General features: G+C 44.0%; 1 protein-coding gene across 1 annotated transcript; it reads left to right on the top strand.

The window, feature by feature from the left end:
* The first annotated feature begins 10,888 nt into the window (after positions 1–10,888).
* Positions 10,889–11,959, top strand: LOC124697029. The gene is made up of 2 exons (XM_047229673.1): positions 10,889–11,057; positions 11,460–11,959. The coding sequence occupies exons 1-2, from the start codon at positions 10,889–10,891 to the stop codon at positions 11,957–11,959; spliced, it is 669 nt and encodes a 222-aa protein (XP_047085629.1).
* Positions 11,960–25,031: the final 13,072 nt, after the last annotated feature.

Here is a 25,031-nt window from a genome sequence, read left to right as displayed (position 1 = left end):
GCTAACCCGAAGGTGGACTTTTTAGGCATAGATGCATGCTGGATAGCGGTCTATGTACTTTGTCGTAATGCCCTGATTAAATCTCATAGTAGTCATCGTGATATGTATGTGAATTGTTATGCCCTCTTTATTTGTCAATTGCCCAACTGTAATTTGTTCACCCAACATGCTATTTATCTTATTGGAGAGACACCACTAGTGAACTGTGGGCCCCGGTCCATTCTTTTAAATTTAAATACAATCTACTGCAATACTTGTTCTTACTGTTATTCGCAAACATCATCTTCCACACTATACATTTAATCCTTTGTTTACAGCAAGCCGGTGAGATTGACAACCTCACTGTTACGTTGGGGTAAAGTACTTTGATTGTGTTGTGCAGGTTCCACGTTGGCGCCGGAATCCCTGGTGTTGCGCCGCACTACACTCTGTCACCAACGACCTTCACGTGATCCTTGACTCCTACTGGTTCGATAAACCTTGGTTTCTTACTGAGGGAAACTTGCTGCTATACGCATCACACCTTCCACTTGGGGTTCCCAACGGGCGTGTGCTCTACGCGTATCAGACATCACGACGAGGTCCGGAATGGTCCGGAGAATAAGATTCATATATGGGAAGTGATTTTTCGGGGTTCGAGAAAGTTCCGGTGTTTTGACCGGAGCTTCTAGAATGTTCTAGAAGGGTAACCAGTGGGCCCACCACCCTGATACGTCTCCAACGTATCTATAATTTCTTATGTTCCATGCTAGTTTTATGACAATACCTACATGTTTTATTTACACTTTATAATGTTTTTATGCATTTTCTGGGACTAACCTATTAACAAGATGCCACAGTGCCAGTTTCTGTTTTCTGCTGTTTTTTATTTCAGAAAAGTTGTTTTACAAATATTCTCGGAATTGGACGAAACAAAAGCCCACGGTCCTATTTTCCACGGAGTGTTCCAGAAGACCGAAGAAGAGTCGAGGAAGGCCAGCAGGGGGGCCACCCCATAGGGCGGCGCGGGGAGCCCCACTGCCGCGCCAAGGTGTGGGGAGGGAGCCCCCCTGGCTCCCCCGACGCTGCCCCTTCACCTATTTATTCCTTCGTCTCCGAAAACCCTAGGACGGAGATCCAAAAATACCAGTAGAGTTCCGTAGCTCCGCCGCCACCAAAAACCCTAATTCGGGGGACAGAAGTCTCTGTTTCGGCACCCTGCCGGGACGGGGAATTGCCCCTGGAGCCATCTCCATCGACTCCATCGCCATCTTCATCGTCGTTGCTGTCTCCCATGATGAGGAGGGAGTAGTTCTCCCCCAAGGCTGAGGGCTCTACCGGTAGCTATGTGGTTCATCTCTCTCTCCCATGGTGTGCTCTTTATGTGATCATGATCTTTGTAATCTAGTTGAATATGTAGATGTTGCTCTTGTCTATTATGCACTCTAGAGGTTACTTTAATATGAACTCCGGAGTCACTCTCCACGGTGTGATGGTGACGGTGTGCGCATCGTGTGTGATTCCTTTATGACGTTGTGGAGCTTGTTTACTCCGGCTTGAGGTGTGCTTTTGTAGCCCTACACAATGAATGGTGTTTGTTATCCAACAAGAGAGTGTTTGAGAGTAGCATTTATTTATTCAGTTATGTGATCATTGTTGAAAGTGTCCACTTGTGAAAGTATGATCCCTAGGCCTTGTTTCTAAGCATTGAAACACCGGTTCCAACAAGTTCTGCTACATGTTCGCTTGCTGCCATTTTTATTTCAGATTGCAATTACTACTTATAATCATCCATATTACTTGTATTTCACTATCTCTTCGCCGAACTAGTGCACCTATACATCTGACAAGTGTATTAGGTGTGTTGGGGACACAAGAGACTTCTTGTATCTTAATTGCAGGGTTGCTTGAGAGGGATATCTTTGACCTCTACCTCCCCGAGTTCGATAAACCTTGGATGATTCACTTAAGGGAAATTTTCTGCTGTTCTACAAACCTCTACTCTTGGAGGCCCAACACTGTCTATAGGAATAGAAGCGTGCGTAGACATCACACCCCGAGAGGGACCACATAGGCGCCACATGGCATGGTGAGTCCTTCCCACTATGACATGTCGGCCCAGGCCGACCCCCCTTTGGAGATAAGATCTATCTGTAGTTTAAATTGTTTAAATCTAGAGATAGAATCTATCTCTAAAAATTAAAAGGTTTAATTTAGAGATAAAGGGGAACACTTGGGGAAGGGGTTTCCCCCCCTTCATGCGCCGGCCAAGGGGAGGGTGGGCCCTTGGGGAAACCCTAGGCCGACCCCTCCACCTATATAAAGAGGGGAGGGGGTGGCCGGCCAAAGCCCCCCTTCATCCAACCCTAGCCGCCCCCTCTCTTCCTCCTCCATACGCTGCTCAAGCTTAGGCGAAGCCCTGCAGCTTTTCTTCCTCCACCACCACCACCACGCCGTCGTGCTGCTGGAACTTGGAGGAGATCTACCACACCTCCGCTGCCCGCTGAAACAGGGAGAGGAAGGGCTTCATCGACACTGTACGCGCGACCGAGTACGGAAGTGTTGCCGGATTGCAGCACCGGGACGATCGTCTACACCAACAACGAGATTAATCTCGTAGGCTATGGAATCTTCGAGGGTTAGTCTCATCTCTATCTCGTTGCTCCGATCTCATAGATTACATCTTGGCTTTTCCATAGATTAGATCTTGGATTTATTCGTCTTTGCGGTAGGAATTTTTTTGTTTTCGATGCAACGAACCCATTAGGCCGGTAGCTGGAGGTGCGGACAGGCGGGGGAGAGGTAGTAGCGGTGGAGGCTGGCTGGAGGTACCGCTCGTCGCTGGTTGAAGGTACCGCTCGTGCCTGGGTGGAGGTGCCAGTCACTTGCTGCTTCTTCTCTACGAGCTCGCACGTGGGCTTGCTGTTCTTCCCCAAATCCAAATCCAATCAACCCAAAACTCGAAATTGATGAAACTGGAGGCTAAAAAGTGGGGGAAATAGTAGATCAACACTAGGGATACCGAATCAATAGACCAAAACCACTCAAAACTCAACAAAATCGCAGATACATCAAAATGCAAATTTGGGCTATTTTTGGGGAATTTTTGGGGAAATTTTTTAGAGGTGAAATTGGGTGGATGGATGGTCAAATTTGTGGCAACCAAGAGCTGTTGATACCATATGATGAGGCCTAAGGCCTAGGATGTGCCCAAATCTCACGAATTGACCTAACTTGTGGATGGAAAAGGTGGGAGAGGAAGAAAACACAAAATCCAACCCACAAGCACACACACACAAACTCAATACAAACCAAATTATACTCCCTTTGTTGGTTAGACCAAGCCAATGTAATCAATTCTTGGAGAGACCCTTAGGTAGAATCCATGAAGAGAAAGATTGGAGGGAGGAGATCCACCCTAGAACTTGGATGAGAGAGGGATTGCCCTAGAATCATCCATAAAGAGAGTAAGATTCCACAAGAGTGCCTTGATACAAAGAACTAGAGTTCTAGGGAGACAAAGCTCAAGTTTATTTCTCAAATCATTGTCTAACCTAGCAAATGAGGAATACATGAGCACATATAGCTCAGATTTAGTCAAGGGTAGTATGGGAAAAGGACTAATTAAGTTACAGCCACTCAAATATCGATCAACGGTTCAGATTGGGGTGTTTCCGAAGGGGACCGGTACCCCGGGTGGTACCTCCGGTGGTGGTACTGCTAAGACATCCATTTGGAGAAGCAATGTTACTGAGAGCTCGAACGCACGAGCGGTACCTTGGCCGGTACCAAGGGTGGAGGTTCCAGCCGGCCCTGGGTGGAGGTATCGGCCATGCGTGGCTGGAGGTACCGGTCTTGCTCCATCCCTCACAGAAGACGTGGCAGCGTGGAGGTTCCAGAAGGCCACGGGTGGAGGTTCCAGCCGGCAACGGGTGGAGGTTCCAGTCATGCATGGCTGGAGGTACCAGAGTGCCCTTCTCCCACACGGCCTACAGGTGGTGCCGGCCCTCCTCTGGCTGGAGGTACCGGCCTGCTCTGGCTGGAGGTACCATCCCTTCATGGCCGGTGGTGGCTTCTTCTTCTCTTTGCTTTTCATCTTCTTCTTCTCTTCCTTTTCCTTCTTCCTTGAGCACAACTAGTTGTCCATCTCGTGGCATCCCTCAAGGCTCGTACCTAAGTATGCAAGGAACACCGGGATGAAGTAGTATGCCATTCAAGTGTGTGTTGAGATCGAGGGTAGAGAGGAGGGAATTCACCTTGTCATGTATGCCTTTAACTCGGGCTCGTGTCACCGTTTCACTTGGGGGACTATTCGGCCTTGGTGTAGTGTCGTCCTTTAGTGGGGCTACATCAGCAGGGGTGTCACAAAAGAGTACTTCAACTGTGTAACCCATACGGCGCGATGTAGTATGTTTCTTACGTGTGTGCTACATGTTTTGCTGTGTCTATTAGTCTTTAATCTACAGCCGCTAAATTCTAACAACATAAAGACAGGACAAACTAAGAATTGCAATCTCAAGTCTACTCAAGTACTATAGGACCATATCTGCACCGGAGTTTGTTTGGTGGCACGACAACAAACACAAGAAGTATACTAAAGAGGTTTGGGTGAAGCAATTCTTTTATGAAATACCTTGTAAATAAATTATTCTAATTAAATATGACACTTAATCATCAAAATAAAAAAACCTACATTCTACCACCTAGGATTTCTAGAGAAACCCTTCAAAACAAAGAGGACAGTGGTGGCGCTATGTGTGGGCCATACGGGGTTGTGGCCCATCCTTCTCTCTAGCATTCACGTATTAGTATTTTCGCATGAATTCAGCCCACCAATTGAAGGCAGCTCACTTATGGCCCACTTTTTGTTGTACTGCGTTGAGCTGGCCTGGTCTTCTGTCCAGCCCATACTCCAGAGAAAGAGGCAATATATAATTTAACACAATCCTGAGCAAAATTGTATGTGTTTATTGGGTCTATTGGATTCACATGGTTTCAAGAACATGGAATAGGAAAAACGCAGGATCACCTAGTCATGACCACTTGAATCCTGGCTTTGGTTTGTTTTGTACCATCATAGAATAACGGTACGATTGTTTCTAAATGTCTTAGTGATTCAAATGATTTACATAGAAGTTTTAGAGGATTCAATACCTTAGATTTTTTTTTCTTATGTTGGTTGTTTGATTTGTAAGATTAAATCTCATAGGAACTTTTTTTCTAAGTAACCATGCGTACTACATTTCACAAGAATTTAAACCTACTTTTTTACATTTCTACGATGGAGTAAAACAAAGTTGATGTATACTACACTACTGGAAAATAAGTCTTCTGTGGCGCACCAAAATCAGACTTTTGTGACGCATATCCCTGTCGATATAGTTATCACGCGACTAGTATTTAAATTCCGTGGCGCATTCAGGCACATGCTCCACAGAAGGTCAGATAATTCTATGGCGCATGTGCCACATAATTTTGCACCAAATTCTGTGGCGCATATCTATGGATGCGCCACAGAATATTGCCCCAGATTTTATGGCGCATCACTGTTATATGCGCCACAGAACTATTGTTTTTTGGATTTTTGAAAATTTTCCATTTCTGCAGTATATCCAGGTATTATACAGGGAATATACAGGAAATATACATAGCATATCCAGAAATAATATGAATACTCACAAATGACACACAAATAACATGATACACACAAATCTTCATCATTACATCATTTAGATCCAAGTTATTACACAAGTACATTACAAATGTTCATCGTCGCATGCATGTCTTAGTCACCGGCCACCTAGACTAAAGTAAAGTAGAGTACAACCGCGGTGGCGGTGAGTAAGCGGGGGACCAAGAACTTCAACCGGTTCTTCTTCTTCCCCATGTGTCCCCTCCATTGTGCTACCGCATCCTCTCTAGTCGTGTATCCCTTGTAGTTGTTTTCGCTGAACTTATGCACTGTTCGAGACATTCCTGCCACTTCTCGTAGACACCTGGAACCCGACCCTTGTACACAATGTACGTCGGCATCTCTATTGACAAGGCATATTAGTATATCATATTGACAAGACATATATGTTGATAAATATTAGAGCAAAGCATTCGTAATTGAACAAGACACCCACATATAATAAATTCGAACACAACAACAACGACCGTTTAAGTTTGCGACACACACACAAGACGATGTCTATCGATGCACACAAACCGATGAAGATAGTACTTAGAGTTTATGACCCACACACAATACGATGTCCATCGATATATACACACAAACCGATGAAGATAGTACTTAGAGTTTATGACCCACACACACTAAGTCAAGGAGCAGTGGCCTCGCAGGGCTCCGGAAAAGCCTTGTACAAATCTTTCGTATTCCACATCCTACTGTCACCCTGCGCTTTGAGGCGATTTTCGATGTCCCTCTTACATAACGCTCTACCCTGGTGTAAGAGCCCTCCCCCTGTGACGATGTCTTCAAGGATGATATGTGAAAACTTGAAATGGGTAGCATGGAAGTCTTCTCTGAGATCATCATCGTTGATGTGCGCCAACTTTTCGGCCCATCCTCGGATAGAGAAGATGGCAACAATAAGTTCTGGCTATCCGGACAAACCCTGTTAGGTGATGCATGACATAGAAGGCCTCCAGAGTGCTGTCAGCCGGCTGCTTGACACAGGGAAACTCGAACACCTGCTTGAACTTGTGTTTGCTATCATCCCTGAAACATTCCCCCCTTTTTCTTTGAAGGCGCCTCCCTTTTTGAAGTAGCCCTCGAGAGCATCATCTAGCACACCCCTTATTCTGGTGTAGTTCTTCTTTTTCGCACTCCCCGAGTCGAAATAGGTGGCTAGCGAATACTTCGGGGAGATGGAGATGAGTGTGCAGTACATGTCTATGCGCAACACAAAATTGGAACAAGATGTTGGAAAAGAGCAATGGAAAAGAAATATATTACAGGGCTAGCGGATGTGTACTTACTCGGGAAAGTAAGCCAAAAGGATGTAGTCCCTCCTCTTGTTGTCCAAGAAGAACTTCTGTAGGTACAACATCGCTCGGGCCCGTACCGCTGATAAGGCCAACGGGCTTTCACGCATGTAGTAGGGATTCGCTACCGCAACGTACATGGTACTCTCTCTCTTGATCTTCATCGCCAGATTGAGCGCGAATAGGCAAACCAAGTTATAGTCAAGCCTTCTCGAGTGGAATAGCTTGAAGATGTCCTCGTATGCTATAAAGAACAGATCCGTGGGGGCATCAGTGACGAAGCCCACATCCCTTGGCACCCTGACCGTGAAGACCGGGTAATTCGTATCTTTGTCCTTAAGAAGGAATGACTCTAGGTGCATGATACTCTCATGCAGACGCAGCATAGCTCCGGAAGCGAGGTGGCGCAGCTCCAAACCCATTATTGCTTTGCCAGCTTCATGCATTCTGGTCAAGTCATCATGGCGGGGAGGTACAATGGAGTCCTGATGACGGATCGTCGGAGGTGGCTGGCTTGCATCCTTCTACTTGTTGTTCTTAGAAGGTCTCTTCTGGGGCTTCTTCACAGCAACGTTCCCTGACGATTCAAACTGCTCGTTGACCTTCTTAATTAGTGTGTTAGGACTGAAGATGTTTGCGGCGGATGGCTCTTGTGTATCGGTGGCCGGAGGCGTCTCTTCAGAGAAGGCGCGGAACACCAGACGCTGTTTGGTTGCCTTGGCCAGGCCAGCTTGATCGTCGCGGGCCAGGTGCTATGCGTGCTACTCTGGTTTTCAAAAGGATTGAGTTCATCTGTGCTCATGCCCAGTCAAACGTTCCTCGATTCACGCCCAAACTCATCTCAATGTCCAACGCATTCGACTGGCTAGCGTCTGTAGGGTGTGTCAGGATCTTGCTCTTCTCCAGATCATGAGCTTTGCTTCCTTAGGGTCTATGAAATACCGCTGTAGACGGGGAGTGATAGGAAAGTACCAGTCAACTTTTCGAGGAACTTTCTTGTTCCCTCTCTTGTACCGTCCTTGGCCGCACACCGGACATGTGGTTCTATCCTTGTACTCATCCCGATAAAAGTGCATAATCATTGATGCATGCGTGGTACTTAACGTGCGGTAGGTCGAGTAGGCAAACTATTTTCTTGGCCTTGTCGACACTTGTTGGCAATGTGTTGTCCTTGGGAAGATGAGTGTGCTAGGATTTCATGTTATCATTGAAGCTACTGTCGGTCCATTTGTGTTCCGCCTTCATCTCCAGACACTCGAGACTTACACTCAAGCGTGCATCCTCGGGCCGGCACCCAGGATACAATGGAGTCATCCCATCTACCTCCATTTGTGCCAGCTTGGCCTCAGGTTTGGCGTTGCTCGTGTCCCTGAGGAGCAGTTCTTGAACATGAGGGTCCCGCAAGGCCGACGTTAGCGGCGTCTGCATGCTCTCGGATTCTCCACCACCATTTGCTCTGGCATCATCGTCTCCTTCATTGGCCTCTCCTTCTTCATGATGAACACCATGTTCAGGAGACTTTTCGTCTTCTCGCCCGATGTCCGCCTCTTCTTCATGACCACCATTTGCCGCCAGCTCCTCATTGAAGCCGAGCATGAAACCACGCATGAGTAGGTGTTCCTCCGGTTGTCCAGAATCAGGGTCGATCCACTGTCGGAGTCCGCATGTTCGACACGGACATCTTATCAGGGTCTTGTTGTTCCTAACCATGTCGGCCTTCACGTTCACCTTGTATCTAACCACTTGGCCTTCCCTCATATGGACGACCATGGTTGTCTGCGCGTCATACATAGAGCAAAAGAGAGTTAATTAGAACCACACACACCATTCACAAACACACATGCATGCATGATCGCCGGAAAATTTCGGCATGACCTATCCTAAAAGCAGGACATATGGCTAGTGCAAAAAATTGCCGAAATGAAAATGAATCAACATTTCTGCAAACATCCATGCACCACGCCGACACAAAGCAACAACAACAACAACACAAATAAGGTTCTTCGCAAGCAAACATTCAAGCACAACACAACGCTCAATGTAGAAACATCATCGTCTCGCCACCGCACACCGCCCGAGAGCGCGATAATCTTCACATACAAAACATTTGTACACACAAAACATGCATCCAATACTACTCAACCTCTCACAAATCTACCAACCATGGTGAAGCAAGAGGATGGGGGTGGTGGAGAGAAAACAATGGAGCATGCAAGAGGGAAAGTGGAGGAAAGAGAATTGTGTTTTTTAGTACCCTCTACAAGTTGGAGTGGCTTCCCCTCACAAATATGTCAACCAAAATAGGTTTAGAGCTATCAACAATGGATGAAAGTATGACCAAAATGGAGTGGGAGAGAGGAGCAACACGAGATAGTTGGAGGAGACAAGAATGGAAAGGGTGGTGAGGTGGAAGAGAAGAGGGGAAAAGCTGCCTAAAGCCCTAGATCTAATGTGGACATTCTGTGGCGCATATGCTATGCGCCACAGAAACTTGGAGAAACTTGGACGTCTGTGGCGCATATCAGCACATGCGCCAGAGAATATCCTTCGCCCATGTGCAGTGGTGGACGCCGCGTGGGCCCCAAAAACTTTCTGTGGTGCATCTGTGCTCATGCGCCACATAATGGCTAGTTTCTGTAGCGCACCATCTGTGCATGCGCCACAGAATCCCCAGAAATTATGTGGAGCATTTACTTTCATGCGCCAGAGAAATAATTTTGTGGAGCATGCATCTTTTGGTGTGCCATAGATGGTATTTCTACCTATAAGGGTTTTCCTAGTAGTACTAACTACATCCTAAGGCTTTTTTTTTGAAAAGTCAAACCAAGTAACTTTGACCAAACTTTTAGAAAAATCTATCAATAAATATGATATTTTGTAGATATCATATGAAAATATATTTCATTATCTATCTAATCATATTGTTTTTTTGTATTGTACATGTTAATGTTTTTTATAAAAACTTGGTCAACCTGACATACTTTGATTTTCTAAAAGAACTAAGCCTTAATTCTTGAGATGGAGGTGGATGAAATAGCATAGGATTGAAGTGTTTTTCAATCCATGCTGCTTTTAGAATCCCACGAATCAAAGAGGGGCTGGAGCGGGTATAAAGTTGCCCACGAAATCTTGTGCAAGTGAATCCTATGGAATAATTCCTATGGCCGTTGCAAATGCAACCCAATGTATCACAAGCAACACGCATTGGGAAAAAAATTGCTTATAATTACAATCCTCCCCAAATCTTTGCATCAAAGAACCCTTAATTTATCCAGGAACGACAAACCAGAAGATAATAATGCCGACTCGTATTGCAAAAATGTGAACCTGTGATGTACGAGGACGACGTGAACCAAAATATTACATCAGTTTGGTCTGGTGCGAGGAAGATAACATGTTTTTCCCCCTTGGATTGGGACCTAGGGCACTATCATCTGCCACCTCTTGGCAAAGATAGCCAAACCCCCATGTATTCGCCATGGTGATATGCCCCTTCTTATTACAAAACGGACTTGTGGTCACTTTCAGCAAAACCAAATTTCGCAGCTGACGGTCGAGACCTAGCCTACCTCCGTGACCTCGAAACAAAACATGCAAATTGCTTATCGAAACACCACCACATCCACATTATTAAAACCCAGTTGGAGAATTGGGCAGTGATCCCCGTGAGCAAATTGGCATGTCCGTTCTTCACTCTGTCCAAATCGGGTTATGGTTCTGGAGAATTTGGCCGTCACATGCGGTGGAATCGCACGCGATTAAAATAGGCTCCGATTGGCCAGTGACCCTCGAACAGTTGATAACTCCTTGTCTTTGGATCACCATCAGCTCCCGAAAATTTTCTACATGCACGTATGCACCTATGGAAGTCGTGCGCTGCGTCCTGACTCCTGCCTTGTAAGCTAGCGTCTAGGTCGCGATGATCGGTGTCAATCGTCACCTAATCCACGACGAGATGCGTGCTCTTGACCAGTGCCGCAGTGCCCAGATGGAGCTCACGGAGCATAAGATACGGAGTTGTGGATCAGAGCTGAAGATCCACGCCAACCTGCTGTTGCTGGCAGATGAAAGCCGCAGCATCTGCAACTGTATTTCCGGTAGACGGTTAGCAGCCGCTGGATCGCGTACGTGCGTGGTTCTGTTTTGAGCTCGATCCGATCATCGATCCCACATGCCGAAAGGCGAAACCGAACTCCAGAAGAGGACACGGCCGGTCACGGTCAGGGGTGGCCACCACCCCTCCCGATCCTCCAACCCCGCGCCGGCCGTCACATCAGAGAACCGATCAGCCCCTTGCCGAACACTGCCCTGGCGCTACAAAAGCTCCAAGCATGCCCGTCCCGTTTCTCGCCGGCCTAGGTAGTGTACAGCTACTGCCACCAGGCCGCTGCGACCTCCAACCCCTCGCTCTTCTTCCTTCCTTCCAACCCCTCGTCGTCCCAGCTGATCCTACAAGCACGCTAAGAGCTGTAGCGTAATACCCTCTGTAGCGGAGAAGGATACAGAAATGGAGGCTGGACCTGTCGCGGCGGCGACGTGCGGCACACCGAGGACGGTGCCGTTCGCATGGGAGCACGAGCCGGGGGTGTCCAAGCTGCAGAGCCCGGCCGAGGCCAAGAAGCAGCCCACCAGCCGAAGGACAACGGCGTCCGCCAGCATGAAGAAGGCTGAGGCGCAACCGCTGCGCGTGCCGCCGCCACCGGGAGGGCCCGGGGCGCCGGCGATGTCGCCGTCCCCGTCGGCGAGCAGACGGGGCGTCGTCCGGCCGGAGGAGGACCCGTTCCTCGCGGCCTACCTGGCCTGCACCGCGGGCGACAGGAAGGCGGCCGGGAGAGGGCGCGACGTGGGGGCCCAGAAGCTGGTTGGATGGGCCGGGCTTAGACTCAGCCTCGGCCTCGGTCTCGGCGCCTCCTGCAAGAGCTCCTGTGGGGTCGTGGAGGGGAGCGTCGTCAGGCTGCCAAAAGTCCGTGAAGCTGATGATCGTTGCTAAGTTATACAGCTAGTTTCTGCATTTTCTGGTGCTCATTGTACTGCTTTTGATTGTTTATTAGCAGGGGAGAAGCACCAAACACGTACAAAACAGTTAAACAGAGTTATTATGGAGTCTGAATTTCACTTGGTCTTAACCTATGACGGTGAGGACAGATTGGTAGCAGGTGACAAAGTTTCTACTGAAATAAGATAACCCGTGGCCTTTATGTAAATATGAACACCCGATTTCAGCTTTGAATGGCGGAGATGTACCCCAAAACTCTACCACCCCCGCCAATAAGAGGTTTACACTAGCTATAAAATATTTCCATCTGAACCTGTCGATTTTTTATATAAAAAAAACTGAACATGTTGATTTTATGTCCATAGAAGAAAATTTGGTTGCATGCGTAATGGGTTTCAGTCGTTATCCGGTACTTTACAGTAAACTGTGGCATACTTGTGTAAGGCAGACATGATGGCAATATTATCTGTAGGAGATGTCAAATAATTGTCTACATACGGATTGCAATATGCTTTTATTCCATGCTAGGTTTTCATGTCGCCGGTGACGACATATCAACAGTAGAGGATGGTCTCTCAATTCAGCTGCCGACATCACAAAGCTTGTGATGTTTTAGAGCCACACATAATCGACTCTAGATTTGGCAGTTTGTCATATGGCATTTGGACCTATCTTGGTGATGATGGTAGCAAGTTTAGTTAATTTGGTCATCAGTTCTCATGTTTAGTTCCTTTGTGCTTGTGAACACCCCCCCCCCCCCCCCCCCCTCCCCCATAGACAATCAATTCTTGTGTTTTTCCTCCCTCGCCCCAGAACTTCTCGGCAAGCCCAGCCACCGCTCATGAACTTCTCTCATCATAACATAATGAAGTAATATTGCGCCCGCTTGCCTCCAAAGAGGTGTGTCCCGTCTAACACGTTCAACGATCTTAGGTCCTCACCTACTAGTTGTGGCGACTCAACCGGCGTTGCACAATATGTAAGGGTTAGTAAGGTTACACATGTTTAGTCTTTTGCAGTTTTCACTATAAACTTCAATTAATGTCTACACGTAAAAAGATGAATCAAGAATGACAATTTCAAATGTATTTGGTGTAATTTTTATTTCTATTGAGTCTCGACGACAATTTTCAAAGTACTCAGGTGTAACTTCCACTTTTTATTGAGATCTTAACTGTTCTTGTGCGTGCTAGTTTCTTCCATCTAGTGTACTTTGTAACCATATATCTTGTTTGGCAAAAAAAAAAAGAATAGTATTGCTACATGTTTTTTTAGATCAATACAAGATATTCCATGAAATTAGTTTGGAAAAAGGGCCAACTGATGCGAAGTGAGCCTTCTCCCATCCTAAATCAAGAGTTGAAGACCTTCTGTTCGAAGGGCGGTAACCACATGACGTAGTTACTTGAGTTGAAGACCAGACCATATAACAGAAAAACATTGAACATTAAAGTTTACTTGACGTTGTAGAGGTTGATGTTTTCTTTCTAAAAGTTTGGTTATATGTCCTTTATTTTATGGAATGAAGGCCTATAACAACGTTCTTTTAAGTAAACTTCCGCTGGCTAGTGAGTAAACAACCACTGGTTTTGCTTGGGTGTGATTTCGCATGCTTGTACTAACTAGAAAACGGCCATTTCTACTCTAGACAACAAAATCGGCAATGAAACAACAGAATATGGGTCGCTGGGCTCCGTGATCCAGTCTTGTTTTGCTGCGAGGTGGCCTGCTTAGGCAAGGTAGTCCTGCTCTGCTGCAAGGCGGCCTACTTACGCGACTTGCCTACGTGGGCCACCACGCTGAAGTGTTACATTTTCAGGTCTCTCTCAAAAAGGACGCACTTTCACATCAGACATGAAAATATCTCCTCCCCTAAATATTACAAAGTAAAGTTTATATAGGTGCCCACCCCTAAATATTCATACTGGTTCAGTAGTTTGAATGTTGGAAACAATAAATATGGTTTGGAAATTGTTCACCACAGTTGAGTCGTTGCAGAGGGATATGAGGAACAGCTTACACATCACTAGTAGAAAAAGAAAAAGAGGCTTCCGTCCACCCCCATTAGTCCCGGAAATATTCGAACCGCGACTAAAGGGGCTTTAGTCGCGGTTCGGGAGGCGACCCGCGACTAATGCTCCATCCGAGACGAAAGGGTACCCCTTTAGTCGCGGTTGGTAACACCAACCGGGACTAAAGGGCTATGGAGGGATGCGGCCGGCGGAAAAACCTTTAGTCCCGGCCGGCGGAAAAACTTTAGTTCTGAGTTTTTTTACTTCCACTCACCCTGCATTCCCCTGGATCGTCTTTTTTGGTTTGTAAAATACAAAAGAAAATGATAGAAAATTCAAAAAAAAATTTATTTTCAGATTCTTGTATGTTATGCAACCTACTATTCGGAGAAATTAAGAAATTCGAATTTCACTTTTTTTGCAAAAAAAAGTTAAAAAAATGGTAAAACCACAATAACTTTTGCATACGATGTCGGAAAAAAACGTATAATATATCAAAAAAATCCTGGAAAAAAGTTACATCCAAATTCACCGGAGTTTACCCAGTTAGCCAATTTTTAGATTCTCAAAATTCCAAATGAAAAATACGAAAGCAGGAAGATTTTAGTTTTTGCTATAAATTACGGATTATATTTTTTTTTTATTTTTCAAAAAAATAAAATTAATAATTACATCCAGGATAAAGATTACTATTACTTTTACCCAATTTTTAGATTTTCAAATTTTTAGGTTTGGCAAAAAAAAATTTTAAAATAAAAATTAAAAATTTAATGTTTATTTATTTATTCACGATTATTATTACATCATTATTTTTGTTTATGAAAAAAATTATTTGAAATTCAAACAATAAAAAAATGTGACATCGACCAACATGTTAATAGGATTGATATGATACTAGTATCACATACATGCGCGCGTAGCACTTAGATGCGGGACGGAATGGAACTCGGAAGTTAAGCGTGCTAGAGGTGGAGTAGTGGGAGGATGGATGACCGCGCGGGAAGTTTGACCACGAGTAAGTAATTTGACTAGACATAAGGTTAGTTAGAGATAGAGACTAAGCTATGCAAATATCTGAAATAATAGAAATTCTAAAGAAAAAAAATAGAAAAAAAACAAAGTGAAAAAAATTAGAAACCCAAATGAATTAATTTTTTTTTAACGAAATAGCCTTTAGTCCCGGTTGGGGACACAAACCGGGACTAAAGGTCCTTCGCCCAGGCGCACGCTAGCCGTCCACGTGGACGGACCTTTAGTCGCGGTTCGTAAGCAACCGCGACTAAAGGGGGGGCTTTAGTCGCGACCCTTTAGTCCCGGTTGACTAAAGCCCGTTGTGAACCGGGACTAAAGGCCATTTTTCTACTAGTGCACGGTGATTTAGACTTACACGACTCTGTAACATTGCACTTTTTGTCATGTGTATCTTACATCCGAGACAATGTGTTCCTCCCTCCCATTTTTACAGGAAAAAAATATTATGAGCTTCTTGCAGATTCCTGCATAATGTTGGATCTCATTGTGGAGTTGGTGATATTGCCACCTCCGTTAGAATTGCTTGTGTATGTACCCAATCCAGAGGTATACTTTCCTTTTGACTTCTTGCTATTTTTTTAAGGATACGTTATGGATAGACGTATCGGAGTCAAGAAGAAAGGCTAGAAGGCCTAAAGTGCAACGCGCTCGGGGCACAGACGCCCGCGCAGCCCAACTCCCCAATACCCCTAAGGGGCAGCACGCACATCAAACCAGACTACTCGCGGCATGTCCACTTATCTACTGTCGCGAGGGATCCTCTAAACATCTCGGCCACTCTCCACAAATCCGCCTCATTAGCGATCGATGAGAGCACCGCGGACTTGGAAGGTTCGACCCTTTCAAACACAATATCGTTGCGATGTCGCCAAAGACACCAACAAACGAGGGCCACACCTGTCCAAAGATCGCGGTCTACCCCCGGCCCTCCATGCTTATCCTGCAGCCAACCCACAAAGCTCGTATCTACATGCAGCATCCATAGTAGCTTCCCCCACCAGCGCAGGCAGGTCGCCCAAACCTCCCGGGACAACACACAACCCATGAGAAAGTGGTCCAACGTCTCCTATCTCTCATCACAGAAGGGGCATGCGGCCGGATGCGGAAGGCGACGCCTACTCAGCCTGTCTGCAATCCAACATCTGTTCCTGCTAGCTAGCCAAAAGAAGACTCTGCAGTTTGGTGGGGTCCTCGAGCGCCAAATCTGAAGCGCCCCTGGCATATCCACCCTAGCTCCAAACATCACACGGTAGCCGGAACGCGTGGAGTAGGCAAAGTCTTCCCCCCCCCCCAGCCCCATCTGAAGTTGTCTTCTACACCCTCGAGGAGGGCAACATCCTCAAGCCTGTCTGCGACATAAAAGAGCTCCCATCGCTGGTGCATGAAGATCAGGCGGGACATCATCTAGCCAGGTACCAGCCAGTCCTTCTCGCACTTTGCACATGCGCATCGGGCGCTTTGGCACCGCCTTCAGCAGGTTTGGTGCTATATCCGTCAGCCGGCCTTCGGGTAACCACCGATCTGTCCAGAAGAAGGTGGACGCCCCGTCCCCTAGCACCGAGAAGGTAGCACCCTCGAAGAGCTGCCTCACCACTTGCGGGACCTGAATGTTCAGCTCCTTCGACGGCTTTGAGTCATCGACTCGTTGAAGCCACTGAAGGAGATATGCCCTAGAGGCAATAATAAAGTGGTCATTATTTATATCTTTATGTTTATGATAAATGTTTATATATCATGCTATAATTGTATTAACCGAAACATTAGTACATGTGTGATATGTAGACAAACAAGAAGTCCCTAGTATGCCTCTTAAACTAGCTTGTTGATTAATGGATGATTAGTTTCATAATCATGAACATTGGATGTTATTAATAACAAGGTTATATCATTATATGAATGATGTAATGGACACACCCAATTAAGCGTAGCATAAGATCTCGTCATTAAGTTATTTGCTATAAGCTTTCGATACATAGTTACCTAGTCCTTATGACCATGAGATCATGTAAATCACTTATACCGGAAAGGTACTTTGATTACACCAAACACCACCGCGTAAATGGGTGGCTATAAAGGTGGGATTAAGTATCCGGAAAGTATGAGTTGAGGCATATGGATCAACAAGTGGGATTTGTCCATCCCGATGACGGATAGATATACTCGGGCCCTCTCGGTGGAATGTCGTCTAATGTCTTGCAAGCATATGAATGAGTTCATAAGAGACCACATACCACGGTACGAGTAAAGAGTACTTGTCGGAGACGAGGTTGAACAAGGTATAGAGTGATACCGAAGATCAAACCTCGGACAAGTAAAATATCGCGAGACAAAGGGAATTGGTATCGTATGTGAATGGTTCATTCGATCACTAAAGTCATCGTTGAATATGTGGGAGCCATTATGGATCTCCAGATCCCGCTATTGGTTATTGGTCGGAGTGAGTACTCAACCATGTCCGCATAGTTCATGAACCGTAGGGTGACACACTTAAAGTTGGATGTTGAAATAGTAGAACTTGAATATGGAATGGAGTTCGAATATTTGTTCGGAGTCCCGGATGAGATCCCGGACATCACGAGGAGTTCCGGAATGGTCCGGAGAATAAGATTCATATATAGAAAGTCATATTCCAAGTTTGGAAATGATCCGGTGCATTTATGACAGGTTCTAGAAGGTTCTAGAAAAGTCCGGAAGAAACGCACTATAGAAGGTGGAGTCCCGGAAGGACTCCACAAGCTTGACCAGCCAAACCCTAAAGGAGGAGTCCCAGGTGGGCTCCACCTAGAGGTGTCCGGCCACCCCACCTCAAGGAAAGGTGGGAGTCCCACCTTGAGTGGGACTCCCTCCTTGAGTAGGTTTCCCACATATGGGAGGTTTTAGTGTTGGGGTCTTATTCGAAGACTTGGACTAGAACTCTTGGGGCTTCCACCTATATAATGAGGAGGAGAGGGAGGGGGCAACCACTCTTTGGCTCAGCCTTGGCCGCACCCCTTAGAGGGCCGGCGCCCAACCCCCTCTCTCCCCAAACCCTAGCGGTCTCTCTCCTCCACCACATCCCGCACGCTTAAGCGAAGCTCCGCCGGATTTCTCCACCACCACCGATACCACGCCGTCGTGCTGTCGGATTCAAGAGGAGCTACTACTTCCGCTGCCCGCTGGAACGGGGAGGTGGACGTCGTCTTCATCAACAACCGAACGTGTGACCGAGTACGGAGGTGCTGCCCGTTCGTGGCGCCGGAACCGATCGTGATCAAGATCTTCTACGCGCTTTTGCAAGCGGCAAGTGATCGTCTACCGCAGCAATAAGAGCCTACTCTTATAGGCTTTGGAATCTCTTAAAGGATTAGTCTTGATCATCCCCTCGTTGCTACCATCTTCTAGATTGCATCTTGGCTTGGATTGCGTGTTCGCGATAGGAAATTTTTTGTTTTCTATGCTTCGAATCCCTACAGTGGTATCAGAGCCGTGTCTATGCATAGATGGTTGCACGAGTAGAACACAATGGTTTTGTGGGCGTTGATGCTCTTGTTGTCTTTAGTTTGAGTACTTTGCATCTTTGTGGCATAGTGGGATGAAGCGGCTCGGACTAACTTTACATGACCGCGTTCATGAGACTTGTTCCTCGTTCGACATGCAACTTGTATTGCATAAGAGGCTTTGCAGGTGTCTGTCTCTCCTACTATAGTGAAGATTCAACTTACTCTTCTATTGACAACACTAGTATCACCGTTGTGGTTCATGTTCGTAGGTAGATTAGATCTTACACGAAAACCCTAAACCACGTAAAATATGCAAACCAAATTAGAGACGTCTAACTTGTTTTTGCAGGGTTTGGTGATGTGATATGGCCATGATATGATGATGAATATGTATGAGATGATCATTATTGTATTGTGGCAACCGGCAGGAGCCTTATGGTTGTCTTTAATTTTCATGTTGAGTAGTATTTCAAAGTAGTTGTAATAGTTGCTACATGAGGTGAACAACCATGAAGCCGGCGCCATGAACCTTGACGCTACGCCGACGATGATGGAGATCATGCCCGTTGATGATGGAGATCATGTCCGTGCTTTAGAGATGAAGATCGAAGGCGCAAAGACAAAAGGGCCATATCATATCACATATGAACCGCATGTGATGTTAATCCTTTTATGCATCTTATTTTGCTTAGAACGCGACGGTAGCATTATAAGATGATCCCTCACATTAATATCAAGATAATAAAGTGTTCTCCCCTCGTATGCACCGTTGTAACAGTTCGTTGTTTCAAAGCATCTCGTGATGATCGGATGTGATAGATTCAACGATTCACATACAACGGGTGTAAGCCATGTTGCACACGCGGAATACTTGGGTTTGCTTGACGAGCCTAGCATGTACAGACATGGCCTCGGGACAACGGAAACCGAAAGGTTGAACACGAGTCATATGGCTGATATGATCAACATGTTGATGTTCACCATTGAAGCTACATCATCTCACGTGATGATCGGTTTTTGGTGTAGTGAATTTGGATCGTGTACCACTTAACAACTATGAGGGATGTTGTATTAAGTGGGAGTTCATTAGTAATTAGATTAAAACATGAACTAATTATCATAAACATAGTCTAAGTAGTATTTTGAATTAATTTTGTAGTATTGGCATCCGTTTTCTACCATGCGCTAGTCTTGTTATTGAGATAGAAATACTGTTAAAATCTGACAAGAAACTTTACGGATTGGTACCGTATTGTTAAAGAATCAAGAATTGATTAAGTCCTATTGCAAACTTTTAGTAAACCTCACATTGTTGATTCAAAGAGCTATGTTTTCAATTAGTACCTAAAGTTATCTTGTCTCCGTCAAACTTGAAGTTCAAATTTGTTTGAAAAGTAAGGAGCTGAAAATTTAGTTTTCAGAAATAATCAAGGTATGAGATATATGTGATATCTAAGACCTTATTACAAGATAATAGAATATAATTTGGTGAGACTACATAAACTCATAAGTTTTATGGGAATGTATGAAGGTTGAAGACGCCAGGCGTCACAATCCTCCAACTATTGGGGCACTAACAATATTCGCATATCCATGAAGTGACCATCCTTAATATGCACCGTTATTAAGACTCGTCGTTTCGAAGCATCACGTGATGATCGGGTGTGATAGATTCTACGAGTGCATACAACGGGTGCAAGCTAGATTTGCACATGCAAATACCAAGGTTAAAACTTTACGAGCTTAGCATGTACAGACATGGTCTCGGAAAGTCATCATGATATGATGGATAAAATTATGAGTGAAATTGTTCATCATATTACAAAGTTACTAATAGTGAAATCTGGAACACTTGTCATATGATGATCAACTTCAAAGTAAGAACCTCAAGGTTATTGGTATTTGACCAACAAACCGAGAAGTTATTGAAGTTGATATGTTTCTCTGAATAATGAGGAAAGCTAAAAGAGAAACTGCAAAAGATATTTTGGCAAAAAGAAAAAGAAAAGACTAGAAAGTCTAGCTCAGGTGTATATAAATGATATACATGTTATGGTTGTATTTCTAGTTAAGTCACACTATGAAATTCTTGGGTATTAGTACTATATTGGTTGGTATGAAGTGTCATACAAAACAACGCAATACAAGAATACAATGGCCTAAGTGACTGACAAGGAATATGATAAGAATGTTCGCCTGGAACAAAATAAAGTGTTATTATGTTCGTCGTTAGCATTCTATCTAGCCCTTAGAATTTATAATAAAGAACTTAATAATTGTTATTTTGCTCTGGTCAAATGAAAACAATGAGTTGTTCAAATTATGACATTACTCCATATACGATGGATAAGTTATTATAAATCTTAATGGTGAAACACACATACATAACACTGACGCTAAAATGCCATAAGGCAAATGATTTGAATTCCACTTATTTGTGGAACCGCCATTTAGGTCATGTTAGAAAGGAACGCATGAAGGAACTCCATGCAAATGGATTTTTAGAGTCATTTGATTTTTGAATCATTTGGCGCTTGCAAATCTTTTCTAAAGAGAATGATTAAAATACCGTTCATAGGCCAAAAGTAGAAGGGACAACTAACTTAGTGGAAAAATACATGATGATGTATGTGGTTCACTGGGCATAGTTGTGTGCGGGAGATTCTTCTACTTCATGAAAACTTTCAACAATGAATTGTGTATATATATGTGGATATATTCAATAAGGAAGAAGTTTGAAACATTTGAATGGATTCAAATAAATTTCAGTATGAAGTGGAAATCATCGTAATAGAAATCAAATATCTATGATTGGATCATGGTGGAAATATTTGAATTACGAGTTTTAGCGAACATCTAAGAGAGTTATGAAATTGTTCTACAACTTACGTTTCTTGGAGTATCATAGTGATGATGAAGTATCCAAGAGATATATCCAAATTTTGTTGGATCAATGATGAGATAAAATATTGATGCCATTATATTTTTGTGGATTATGCTTTAGTGACTACCGCTTTTACACTGAATAGAGCATCATCATGATCTGTTGAAATGACACCATACAAGTTATGGCATGGGTATAAACCCTAATAGTCAACCAAAATCGGATGAATGTCTTTGTTGGTTATCCCAGGAGATTTAATTGGGAATTCTTCCCACGAGACAAAGACAAAAGTGTTTGTCAATGTTTCTTATTTCCGAGAAATTGTTTCGAGTGAAGTATTTGAGTGGGAGGACAATATAATTTGATAAGGTTTATGAACCTAAGCATAATGATCAGAGTAGCGCAGACATCGGAATTGGTTTCGGAAGCGGCCACGACGATCATGGCTCTCATGACTACAAAGTGTTTTAGCCATGGAGATCGAAGTACATATTGAACCTTGTAGGTATGGTTTACTTTGTGATCAAATAAATGATTTGTGGACAAAGGATTGATTTTGAACAATGATGAACCAACTACAAACAAAGAAGTTATGATGGGCCCTGACTTCGTTAAAATGGCTATACGCCATAAAATCCAAGATAGATGAATACTTTTTGAAAGTAAATGGATCTATGAAATTGATGGACTTGGATGAAATATCCTTGAAGAAGCTCAACTTATTGAAAAGTTGTTTACGACAAAGTTCAAAGAGTTGACTACGATAAGATTAGATCTTCCGTAGCAATGCTTATAGTCTATGTGGATTATTCTAGTAATCACTACATATTTCTTTTATGAGATATGTTAGTAGGATGGCAAAATACACTACTTAACAGAAGTGTATATTAAAGGTGTATACTAGATACAAACCAAGAGTTTTGCTGGTCCGTGAAATACTAGATAGGTATACGAACTTCAATTGGATGAAGTAAGTATCGTGGAGTTTGAATCTTCACTGGATGAAATAGTCAAAGAGTTTTTGATTTCATCAGAGACGATGAAGAGGCTTGCATTTGCAAGAAATTAAGTGGGAGCGTTGAGACATATTTATAATACTTATGTAGAAGACATATAGTTGGTTATAAATAATGTAATTACATACTTGATTAAAAGGTTTCATTGAAAATTAACTTCAATAAAAGGATATGGACTAAAACATATTTAGTGTCAAGATCTATGAAGATAGATTGAAACACATAATAAGTTTAAGTCAAAGTACATAGAATGGATATTGAAATAGTTCAATATAGAAATATTAAGAAAATGTTCTTGTCATGTGAAGGTTTAACAAGACTTGAGTGTATCTGACACTCGATGAGTAAAAATACATGAGTGATTTTAGATCACAAATAAAATGTACAAAATCAGATATCTTGTGCTCTAAAATGTTATGAGCATATACCGGAATGATTCATAAGATGATCATAGGACGACAGTAAGAATATCCTTGAGTACTTTAGAAGAACTAAGGATATACATATATATTTTTGTATGAAGAAATGCAAACAAATCGCTGTAAGGTGTTACACCGATATTTATTTTGTCACATATCAAAATAGAATTTCAATCTCAAATTAGACTAAGTGTTGTTTTAAAGGTAGCACAATGAACTAGAAGTTGTCTATGTTAGATTTAGAAGAGTTCTAAATATTGTGATGGATTCTACAAAACGAAGGCAGAGTATGTCATTTGTTTTGACAAATGACTGAGGATGTTGAGTCAAGAAGTTCTTTGAGAACTTGGTGTAGTTCCGATAGTGTCAGAACTTTGAAGCTATATTGTATGTGACAATATTAGTGATTTATTTCAGACCGCGGAATTAAGGTTCCACCATAAGATCAAACATATTTAATGCTAACTCATTTGGAAATGAGTGATGCGTTGAGACGCAAATGAATTACAAAATACATACGTTTCTGAGCGTGTCAGATCCGTTGACTAAAAACCTCTCCCGTGAGCAATACATGATAAAGCACCATAAGGCCAAGGTGTTATATCTTTACAAATGTAAACTAGATTATTGACTCTAGTGCAAGTGGGAGACTGAAGGAGATATGCCCTAGAGGCAATAATAAAGTGGTCATTATTTATATCTTTATGTTTATGATAAATGTTTATATATCATGCTATAATTGTATTAACCGAAACATTAGTACATGTGTGATATGTAGACAAACAAGAAGTCCCTAGTATGCCTCTTAAACTAGCTTGTTGATTAATAGATGATTAGTTTCATAATCATGAACATTGGATGTTATTAATAACAAGGTTATATCATTATATGAATGATGTAATGGACACACCCAATTAAGCGTAGCATAAGATCTCGTCATTAAGTTATTTGCTATAAGCTTTCGATACATAGTTACCTAGTCCTTATGACCATGAGATCATGTAAATCACTTATACCGGAAAGGTACTTTGATTACACCAAACACCACCGCGTAAATGGGTGGCTATAAAGGTGGGATTAAGTATCCAGTAAAGTATGAGTTGAGGCATATGGATCAACAAGTGGGATTTGTCCATCCCGATGACGGATAGATATACTCGGGCCCTCTCGGTGGAATGTCGTCTAATGTCTTGCAAGCATATGAATGAGTTCATAAGAGACCACATACCACGGTACGAGTAAAGAGTACTTGTCGGAGACGAGGTTGAACAAGGTATAGAGTGATACCGAAGATCAAACCTCGGACAAGTAAAATATCGCGAGACAAAGGGAATTGGTATCGTATGTGAATGGTTCATTCGATCACTAAAGTCATCGTTGAATATGTGGGAGCCATTATGGATCTCCGGATCCCGCTATTGGTTATTGGTCGGAGTGAGTACTCAACCATGTCCGCATAGTTCACGAACCGTAGGGTGACACACTTAAAGTTGGATGTTGAAATAGTAGAACTTGAATATGGAATGGAGTTCGAATATTTGTTCGGAGTCCCGGATGAGATCCCGGACATCACGAGGAGTTCCGGAATGGTCCGGAGAATAAGATTCATATATAGGAAGTCATATTCCAAGTTTGGAAATGATCCGGTGCATTTATGACAGGTTCTAGAAGGTTCTAGAAAAGTCCGGAAGAAACGCACTATAGAAGGTGGAGTCCCGGAAGGACTCCACAAGCTTGACCAGCCAAACCCTAAAGGAGGAGTCCCAGGTGGGCTCCACCTAGAGGTGGCCGGCCACCCCACCTCAAGGAAAGGTGGGAGTCCCACCTTGAGTGGGACTCCCTCCTTGAGTAGGTTTCCCACATATGGGAGGTTTTAGTGTTGGGGTCTTATTCGAAGACTTGGACTAGAACTCTTGGGGCTTCCACCTATATAATGAGGAGGAGAGGGAGGGGGGCAACCACTCTTTGGCTCAGCCTTGGCCGCACCCCTTAGAGGGCCGGCGCCCAACCCCCCTCTCTCCCCAAACCCTAGCGGTCTCTCTCCTCCACCACATCCCGCACGCTTAAGCGAAGCTCCGCCGGATTTCTCCACCACCACCGATACCACGCCGTCGTGCTGTCGGATTCAAGAGGAGCTACTACTTCCGCTGCCCGCTGGAACGGGGAGGTGGACGTCGTCTTCATCAACAACCGAACGTGTGATCGAGTACGGAGGTGCTGCCCG

The sequence above is a fragment of the Lolium rigidum genome, chromosome 3 (genome assembly GCF_022539505.1).
Source record: "Lolium rigidum isolate FL_2022 chromosome 3, APGP_CSIRO_Lrig_0.1, whole genome shotgun sequence".
NCBI lineage: Eukaryota > Viridiplantae > Streptophyta > Magnoliopsida > Poales > Poaceae > Lolium > Lolium rigidum.
Note: the sequence above shows the minus strand (reverse complement) of the source record. Positions and strands in the feature narration are given on the sequence as shown.

Bases quoted from the DNA above. Each gene is read 5' to 3' on its own strand.
- LOC124697029 (XM_047229673.1), top strand. From the start codon at position 10,889: ATGATCGGTGTCAATCGTCACCTAATCCACGACGAGATGCGTGCTCTT. The intron at 11,058-11,459 runs GTATTTCCGGTA...TACCCTCTGTAG, and splicing joins AAGCCGCAGCATCTGCAACT to CGGAGAAGGATACAGAAATG.